The 10,022-nt window shown below is 44.7% G+C and overlaps 1 protein-coding gene across 7 annotated transcripts in view; it reads right to left on the minus strand.

Moving 5' to 3' along the window:
• LOC103393431 (RNA binding protein fox-1 homolog 1) overlaps nucleotides 1-10,022 on the minus strand; it is a 363,631-nt gene that overhangs the window by 2,426 nt on the left and 351,183 nt on the right. For 2 of the 7 annotated variants that reach the window (XR_001761376.2, XM_017040399.1), the window contains exons 2-11: nucleotides 8,995-9,294; nucleotides 7,209-7,358; nucleotides 7,035-7,088; nucleotides 6,249-6,341; nucleotides 5,350-5,410; nucleotides 4,641-4,694; nucleotides 2,005-2,140; nucleotides 1,329-1,368; nucleotides 1,045-1,109; nucleotides 347-422 (exon numbers count right to left, since the gene is read on the minus strand). Coding sequence is in view for 6 of the 7 variants with exons in the window: in XM_017040399.1 (XP_016895888.1) it covers nucleotides 347-422; nucleotides 1,045-1,109; nucleotides 1,329-1,368; nucleotides 2,005-2,140; nucleotides 4,641-4,694; nucleotides 5,350-5,410; nucleotides 6,249-6,341; nucleotides 7,035-7,088; nucleotides 7,209-7,358; nucleotides 8,995-9,294 (1,029 nt within the window). In the remaining variant the exon portion in view is untranslated. Of the gene's footprint in view, nucleotides 1-65; nucleotides 162-346; nucleotides 423-1,044; nucleotides 1,110-1,328; nucleotides 1,369-2,004; nucleotides 2,141-4,640; nucleotides 4,695-5,349; nucleotides 5,411-6,248; nucleotides 6,342-7,034; nucleotides 7,089-7,208; nucleotides 7,359-8,994; nucleotides 9,295-9,540; nucleotides 9,608-10,022 lie in introns of those variants that run through there. The other 5 variants (XM_008330399.2, XM_017040403.2, XM_017040400.1 and 2 more) reach the window with 5 other exon arrangements.

A 10,022-nucleotide genomic window follows, 5' to 3' on the forward strand; every position in this document is an offset into this window, starting at 1 on the left:
CCCCCCCACTCTGTCCGGCACACACTGACACTAAGGTTTTAACTTTACGTTACCATTTTTTTCCAGTGCAAACACATGGTGGGATGAAAAGAGCCATGACTGGATCAACCATCATGCAGCAAGCAGAGTGAGACTCTTCATGTGGAGGAACATGCCAACAGCTACGCAAAAGAAATCCAGTCAATTTGAGAAGTGGAGGAGAAGACCAATCAAAGAAAGGGAGGTGAGGTCAGGTGATCAGAAGCAGACGTGTGCGGCACAAGCAATGAGGGTGTTTGTCCAGGTGGGGGCGCATGAAATGAAGCGTGGTGTAGACAGACAGAAGTGGGCCGCGGCCCAGTCTCACCATGGCACCGATGCTGTACGTGGCTGCAGGAGTGAGCGTGTGGTTGTAGGGGTCGGCGGCGTACACTCGTCCATAACTGTGAAAACACAGGTCACATGACAGAGGACGGTCAACATCCTGACACTCACAGAGTCACGGTTACATGTCAATCAACCATGATCGGAATTAATTAATTAATCGTGATGAACAATTAACTTTGATTCGTTGAAATAATTCAACATTTTTCTAAATATGACCAAAACAAATATTGCAGGAACAGAAAGACAGAAAAAAACAGGTAGATGTCAGTTCATTCATTATTTTTTTAATAATTAATATGAAAAACCAAACTGATAATGTTGATAACACACAGTATTATTGGACTTTTTAAATTTTTTAAAACCCGTCTTAGAAGAAAACAGGACTGAAAAAAAAAAAAAAAATCTCCCGTCAGTCAGAGCTCCGTGAACGTCGTCCTTGAAATTCCCTCCTTTTAAAGATTTATAAACATAAAAAATGAATATGAAATTCAAATGAAATATGCAGTAAATGATCCCAGAGGAACACGACGGGGAACACTCTCTGTATGTGACGTTATTCTCTGACAGCTGAAGATTCTGTCGCTGAGATTCGGTGTCAAATATCCCACGTACCCACACTGGTCCACGGACCAGGGGTTGGGGATACCTGCTGTAAATGAGGTGGGCTTCAGTCCTTACCTGTCACTGTATACAGCAGCTGTGGCAGCGGAGGGCTGGGTGTATCTGTAGGCTGCATAACTACCCTACACACACACACACACACACACACACACACACACACAGATTAACATTTTAATTTTGATCATTTTTATTTACATACATTAAAAATGTTGTAGTTGTTTTTGTCTGTGACAAAGAAAAACACCCGTTCTACTGCAGTGTTTGCTGTTCAAATGTTACTGCGCGCGTGTGTGCGTGTGTGTGTGTGTGTGTGCAGCAGCAGTGTGTGTACTGATACTCACATAGATATCTGCACCGTAGAGTCCGTCCTGATAAACAACGCTGCAGAGAGGAGCAAACACACACACACAAACACACACACACACACACAGACACACACACACACACACAGACAGGGTGTAACTCAACAGCTCTTTGGTAATTGGTTTGATTCTCTGCTCATGGGCAGCAGACCAGAACTCCAACCAAACTGGGGTTGGTGGAAAAACCAACCCCAGACAAACTGACTCCAACCAAACTGGGGTTGGTGGAAAGACCAACCCCAGATTTGTCGCCCCCTACAGACCAACCGCACCACGACAGGCCACAGAGTGTGTGTTTATTTCTCTTTGGTCTGTCACGGGTCTGTTATTAACTTTTTGCTAATTTCCGATACGTCGATATCGTCCAAACACTTACGTCATGATTCCGATATCAACCGATAACGATGTAAGCCCCAAAACTGCAGTAAACATCACAGTATCCAACAGAAGATTCCAGCATGTTTGGCGAAACCCAAATATTGCATTATCGGGTTTTTCGCTATCGGAGGTAAAATCGTTAACGATTCTTCCAGCGGGTTTTTCGCTATCGGAGGTAAAATCGATAACGATTCTTCCAGATAGTGATGCTAATATCGAGCTAACAGCGGCAGAACATCCCTACTCACATCATATTGTATTATATTTAGTCTCTCACCCTCCGTAGGCTGGGATGTGTGGGGGAGGGGCGGCTGCTCTGAACGTGTTGTATACGCTCCGTCCTCGACCTCGTAGGTGGGCTCCTCTGTACGCCGCTGCTGCTGCACTGGCTGCTGGGTAAGGGAAACCTGGTACTGGAGACACAGGAAAGAAACATCGTCAAAGGCCAACGCGGTTATAAGGAAAAACAAACAGCACCCCTGAAGGCTCGGAGTGGACCACCACAGGTACAGGTACCATAGTTTAAGAACCACTGCTTTACACCAGACTCTCGAAGGACGCCAATCACCAGGTGGAAAAGAGCGCCCTCTGCTGCTGCCTTGAAATGGTAGAATCCTGAATGTAAAGGTGGACCTCCAGAATCTGTTCTTTCTGATGATTTTTTTGGTGTTGAACATTTGGACTAATTTGATATAAATACACCTGACCTGACGCTGTACGACGTCCGACTGTCGGACTTCGGCCCTTCGGTTCTTCCGACTTCAGTCAGAACTTTGAAGTTCTACACCACTTCAGTCCTGTTGAATAAATCTGCCCTCACATCCTCACGTCTTTTATCTGCCCACACAGGTCACTCTCTGTCAGAATGAAAAATCACCCGCGTGTCATTATTCGGCCCGTGCAGCATAATCACCGCTGAACCTCCGGACGACCTTCCAAGAACGGCGCGGGGTCGGAGCCTTGGTAATGCGGAGAGTGATGCTGGCAGGCTCGGACACTGACTGTGTCTGTGTCACTGTGTTCTCCTACGTTAGCCTCAGTTTTGTGGGGGTGGGGGTGAGGGTGAGGGTGAGGGTGGGGGTGAGGGTGGGAGTGGGGGTGGGGGGGTTGTAAAAAGGTGTTGCTTCCAGTTCTTATCTGTAGTACCACATGTTAACTGGTCAAAACAGAAGTTCTCAGTTCAGCACACCATGGGTGGCACTTGGGCTCCCTCTTGTGGCCGCAGGTAAATCTGGTTCTTTTTAGAATCAGGTGATTTGTTTACGTCACATTTATATTTATGGAGTTACCAGATGCTTTCTTATCTGAAGAGCCGTTCAGGTGGGGGAGATGTCGTTCCCCCTGGGAATCGAACCCAGGACTCTCATCATGATTTTTTTTTTTGTCTACAAATTAGGTGTAGTTGTAGTCACTTGAAGTACTGGTTGTAGTCACTTGAAGTACTAGTTGTAATACTGGTAAGTTCGCTCACACACCCAGACCTTGTAGTTCTGGTAAGTTCGCTCACACTCCCAGAGGACACACTCAGGTGTGCGCGTTAGCGCCTCCTGCTACCGCGGCGTAATGATAGCGTTGCTGCAGCCCGTGCCTCTCTGCTCTTGTTCCCGGCCTCCATTTTTCATCAGGTGAATGAATGATTCACTGCTTTTATTAGCATTTTATTACATCTTCTTCTGGAGGACGTGTATAATTAGGCCTGGAAATAGAACCTTGATCTCCTCCTTAACCTTCACTCACCCTGACCCTCAGATACAGCTTCATGTCAGTGGGCACATTAAGATTGATGACCAGATGATTTCCCACCTCCACCCTCCTCGTCTGTACCACCCCGGCTGAACCACCGTGACTCAGCCTCGGCTTCGTTAAGACTTCGTCTCCTGATACGATGTCGCAAATAAATCTGACGTCGACTGGACCTGATGACGTTTCAGCATAATATCTGTTATCGGTATTTCTTCCGATAATAAAAAACCTGATAACGTAATGCATGGGTTTCGCCAAATGGTGAGAGACCTAAAAATAGTGTTCGGGGATAAACGGCTGTATATGAAAGAGAAAGCCACTAGATGGCAGCATCCCAGCTCATTTAAATAATCTATTTTAATATGTAGTATACATATACATTTTACCAGGCCTATATCGGAATCGGTTGATATCGCAATCGGAAAGTGTCTGGACAATATCGGCTTATCGGATATCGGCAAAAGGTAAAAAAAAAAAATCAGATATTGTACAGTCAGATTGAGGTTTTAGGGACATTTGCTAACCTTCTCCGTGACCTCAACGTTCGTAACCTGATGTTAACCATGTGACAGCGTTAACACATTAACACACGTTAACTGAAAGTCTTTCTCTTCATCGTTTTAAAAAAAAAAAAAATATATCGTTGTGCTCATAGTATCGCAATTTATCGTGACACGTATCACGTATCGCTAGATTTTTGGCCAGTCCACGCCATCAGTAAAAGTTTTTTCACAGTGCAACATCATACGTTATAATATTCTCTCCTCTCCTCTACTGACTTTTAATTGACCCCCCCCCCCCCTCCCCTCCCTCTCTCCCTCCTCTCCTCCCTCTTATCAGTTGTTCTCTTATCACAACACTCAGGTATTTTTCACTCTAATGGCTGTGGTTAACGACAGGCTGAGGGCGGTGACAGCAGGGATCACGGCAGACTCTACATTTACTCCACAGAGTTTGGACACAGTCGACGCTGAAGATCATGGTTTTAACTTCATCAACACCTGCTGCTGCTGCTGCTGCTGCTGCAGGAGGTGGTAACGGTTAACAGGGGGAACAAAGATGTCATGGGGGAAAGAAAAAAAAAAGAGAAGTGAAGAATGAGGAGCAGGAGGAGTGGAAAGATAACCAGGGAGGAGAAGGTGACGGATGAAGAAGGTCGCGTCCTCTTACCTGCATAGAGTTCTGGGCTGCAGACAGCACTGACCACTGGATTTAACTTCCAGCCTGAAAGGAGACGGTCAGCAAAAAAAAAAAAAAAAGTGAGTGACACAGAAGATGAGGGAAAGACGTTTTTTAGACGTGAACTTCACAAAAAAAAATATGATTTGATTTGACTGAACATAGTTGATCTTTTAAGGCGGTGTTTTTCAACCCTGGGGTCGGCACCCCATGTGGGGACGCCAGAAATGTCTAGTAATTGATTTTCAAAAATATAGATTTTCATTTAAAAATTATGATCAAAATCGTGCAACAACAACACTCGTATCAATATAAATCGAGTTCAAGCCAAAATGCAGCATATTAAAACATCTGAGGTGGCGCTGTTGCACATTGTTTTTGTATATATTCATTGTAGTTATAGTATTGAATGTAGTGAGTTGAGAGAGACAATAATAACGACCAAATCCAAATCCAAAAAAAAGTTTGAGAACCACTGCTGAGAGTTGAGGTGAAATTCTGCAGAATTGTCAGTTGTTGTTGCTGCTGCTGTTGCTGCTGTTGTTGCTGTTGCCGCAGCAGCAGAACACGGGGGACTCGTTCTCCGTCCCTCAGCTCTGGATGTGTCCTTACAACCTTCACTTTGTGAAGAAACGTCTCAGTGTTTCAGAGCTGCTGAATAAGCAGACTCTCAGGTCAGAGGCGGTGGGCGTGGCCTTACCGTTTGCATAGGGGTTGACTGTTTTCTTATTGGTCATGACCCGGGCCGTTGCGTTGTTGACCTAAAGCAGGAAGAAAAGAAAAACGAGGTTAACAATGTCACGTGACCCGACGTGAGGCTTTGGTTTTCAAACCTCATGCATCACTTTATCAAATGATGTCATGTGACCCGTGTGTTTGTTCAAGCTTGGAAACACATCGTGGTCATCATGTACTCTCTGTGTTATGATATTTCCCAGCATGCACTTCTCAAGTCAGCTAACATTTCCACGTCATACAGACAAACGTGAAGGAGAGCAACAGATGGAGGAGAGAAGGTGGAGGTGGAAGAACATCCACAGTCAGAAAATCAAAAGAAACATAAACAAACACAAACCAAAAACAACAACTTCCTGTTGATTTATTTATTAAATTAAAAATAATCACAGAAACCTCAGTGATCTAAATGGAGTTGGAGCGTTTACACCTCCTCCTCACCTGCTGTTGTTGATCCAACACATAAGATTTCATATCACTAAGTGTTGATCTGTGGTTGACTTAACTCAGGGCTTTTATTTTGAAAGGACGCTTTCAGGACGTTGTTCTGCAGAAGTAAAATAAACCACACGACTGCTGCTGCTGTGTTTTTACTTTTTCTGAAGTTTACGTTCCTACGTCACACCCGCCTTCCTTTTTTCCTCATTTTTTTTTTGCCTCCCTTGAATTGCTCTGGTGCCCCCCAGAGGAGGAGCAGCACATCACACTTTTTAAAGCCCTGATCCAGAACAAAAAAAAAGTCTCACAAACTAAAGTGTATGACGTTTGAAGGTTGTAAAGAAATGATGTTTCCTCATAATGTCTCTCTCTCTCTCTCTCTCTCTCACACACACACACACAGGGAGCAGCCCTCAGAACATGCACCTCTATTTTACGACCTTCTACCACAGTGCCATGCAATTTCTCCCGGGCTTTGTCGGCGTCCACACTGTGCTCAAACGTTACGAATCCAAAACCCTGCAAGCAGCATGAAGAGAGGAAGGAAACACGTGCACGTTACTGTCAGAGTACAAGAGCACAGCACGTTCAGCTTCTACCTAACATGCACAGTGGTGTCGCGGCCTGAAACAGACAGAGAGGCAAAGGCACAAAGTCAAACTCCACGTTTGCAGCCGCGCCGACGGAGACGCCGCGTCCGAAGAAATTCACACGGTACACGACTCGCCGAGTAGAACGCGACGCAGCGTCGCTGTCCTCTTTAAATTTGCCCAAACAAATTTTTTCAACTTTGTTGTGGTCTCTGGGTCAGAGGTCACCGTGTCAAGCATCGTGACATCGAGATTCTAACGCCAACAGAAGTGAAAGATTGGAGTAAAATGATTGACAGCTGTCAGGACGCTGTGACGAATCACGGAGAAATAGAAAAGTTGAAGAAACTTTTCTCCTGTTTCCTGAGGGATTTTCCTTGGATTTATGATCTGGGAGGAACTTTCGGTGACTTCGGTACATCCGTCTACTGTAGTACTGTACTGTACTGTACTGTACTGTACTGTACTGTACGGTACTGTACTGTACTGTACTGTACTGTAGTACTGCATATTCTACAACCGGTACTACTACAGTTACGGTACGTGCGCTCTACGTGTCTTCGACATGATCCGGCTGATACAGGAGGAAACAATAAAATGAAGTCAGGGAGACGGCGCTGACCTTTGACCCCCGCTCGTTGAAGATGATTTCGACGTCTAGGATTTTGCCAAATTGCTGCAGAAAAGACAAAAAGACAAGAGGGGAAAAATAGTTAGAAGAAACGTTGAACGGTGCAGCCGACTGTGTTCACTGTAGTACTGTAGTACTGCAGTACTGCAGTACTGTAGTACTTACTCCAAACATTTGTCTGAGGTCCGGGTCTCTGAACCTGAAGGGGATGTTGGAGACGTGGAGTCTTTTGGGCTGGACCTTGGCTTCCGTGCTGTCAGGTGGAGTGTGGACGGAAGACTGACTGTCTGTGTGGAGCACGGAGTCGTCTGTCTGCTGGAGCACACACACACACACACACACACACACACACACACACACACACAAATATATCTTGGTCATGTTCAATTAAATATTTGTACTTTATTCATGTGTTTTTGTGTTAAATGTGTAAATATTGTTTACATTTAAAACTTTAGAAATGCATTTTTGTTTTCAGGAAAAACACGGCACTGGTGACTTTATGAACCTTTTAAATAAATATTATATATTATAAAATATAAATTTTATAATATATATATAATATATATATATTATAAATATATATTTATATATATTAAATATATATATAAATATACAAACAGCTGTCAAATAATAACTAATGTTAAATAAATAATGTGGTATACTGTAGTATATGCACTGAAGTTTAATAGCAACAATACACAAGATTCTATTCCTGTCTATATCTATATCTATAGAATCACGTTGTGTGACGTGAACAGACTTACCAGCTTGTGTGTTCATCACTGGAGGCTTGACTGCGACTGTCCTCCTTGCAGTGCTGATGTGTCGTCTTTCTTGTGGCATGCACACTGTGGTGTGACACATACATTGTTTATTTCATTCTTTCAACACCCCCACCCCATATATAATATATATATTATAATATATACTTATATATTAATAATATATATGCTGTGAATGTTGTTAAACAACATCTGTGATTGACCTGATCACGACTGTTGTGATTGTTACTGTAGGTACAGTCAGAACAGTGATCCTTGTTGTTGTGGTGATTCAGACTGACGTCACGTCCGACATCACCAGGACCCACAGACCCTCGGTCCGGTCCCTGCGTCTGTCTGTGTCTGTCTGTGTCTGTCTGTGTCTGTCTGTGTCTGTCTGTGTTTCCTGAACACTCTGTCCTAAAATACAGGCTAAAACTGCTGCTGCGTCACGTGACCACGCTCTGCTCAGCGCTGTGTAAGAACTGGAGTTATTTTTAAATACGACTGTCAGAGCAGGGCGGAGGGGGGGGGGAGTGTACGACTGGGTTTGTTTCTTTTAATCAGACCTTCTCTCATTTCTGCCACGTTGATAAAAATAATGCAAAAACTCCAGCCTGCAGGTGGCAGTAATACACTCGGAGTTGATTTTCCAGTCAGAAAACACAGATGTAATAAGTTACTTTAAACTTTTTTGTTTGTTTACAGTGAGTACAACAGTACTCAACAAAAGTTACCGTTACAACAAAAGTTACTGTTAGCTACAACAGAGCTAGCATTAGCTACAACAGTCCTGGTACAGACACCAGAGCTAACGTTAGCTACAACAGTCCTGGCACAGACACCAGAGCTAACGTTAGCTACAACAGTCCTGGCACAGACACCAGAGCTAACGTTAGCTACAACAGTCCCGGTACAGACACCAGAGCTAACGTTAGCTACAACAGTCCTGGTACAGAGACCAGAGCTAACGTTAGCTACAACAGTCCCAATAGACTTTTTTAATTGTTTTAACTTCACCTGAAAGTCTGAAACTCATTTATTTGCTAACCAACGTTTTTATTGACTTTTATTGAAGTCAAACATTGATATTTGATAGAAATGTGAATTTTCACAATAAATTTATTACAAATTCGTCACTAAATTGATTTCATATTCAATGTCGTCGCAGCTGAAGACAAACTTACTGTGGCTGTGCCGCTGACCGTCTGACAGCAGGAGTCCGACCCGCCCTGTTCGCTCAGGCTCTGCGAGGACTCGTACATGCTGAGCGGACGGTCACAGACGGAGGTCTGGACCCCGGTGTAGTCTTGTGGGGCGGCAGCAGGACGGTGCTGCGGATGTGGACGGGAGTGTGGAAGTTGGTGCGGGTGGGAAGCTGTGAACTCGGCTGGAATGTTGTTCTGAGGAGTGGGAGCGAACTGGGCCGATGGGTAAGCCTGAGCCATGGACGGGTCCGAGGGCGCCGGTGAGTCCTGGTTACCCTGCTGGAACAGAGACAAGCAATTTTATTTCATACCATCTGAGTTTACCAGTATCCTGGAATTCTGGTATGCTGAAGTGTCAGGTCAAAAAAACAAAAAAAAACCATCGACAGAGACAGAGACAGAGACAGTCTGTGAGTATTGGTTAATTTCCTGCTGTGGAGCGATAACCAAAGTTCAGAGACAGAAATATGTTCATGTGGAGAAGGGCACTCACCCACTCACCCACTCACCCACTCACTCACTCACCCATTCACACAGGGAGAGAAATCCTGGTCCTGTGTGTTTTCCATCATTTCTGTGTGTCTCAAAAACACAGCTGCTCTCCCCCCCTCTCTCTCCCCTCTCCCTCCCTCTCTCCCTCCCTCTCTCTCTCGCCCCTCTCTCTCTTCGTGGTTTCATCTCCCAGTCTGTGCCGCTCACTTCTCTCCCTCTGGAAACACCACAGTATTTAATAACGACATGAAAAAAAAAAGAAAAAAAGAAAAGAACAGAACGAAGGAACGAATGATTCTCCAGGAGAAATCAACACTTTCAGTCCTTCTGCTCCAGCAGGGGTCAGACTGGGACAACGTTTACACACACACACACACACACACACACACACCTGCTCTGCTCTTTAACTCCTGCCGTCCTCCATGTACAGCTGTGAAGTCCAAACATCAACTACATATGGCTGTGTGTGTGGAGGAGGAGGGGGAGGAGGGGGAGGGGGGGGAGGGGGAGGAGGA

Source organism: Cynoglossus semilaevis, chromosome 17, assembly GCF_000523025.1.
Source record: "Cynoglossus semilaevis isolate Cse_v1.0 chromosome 17, Cse_v1.0, whole genome shotgun sequence".
Classification (NCBI taxonomy): domain Eukaryota; kingdom Metazoa; phylum Chordata; class Actinopteri; order Pleuronectiformes; family Cynoglossidae; genus Cynoglossus; species Cynoglossus semilaevis.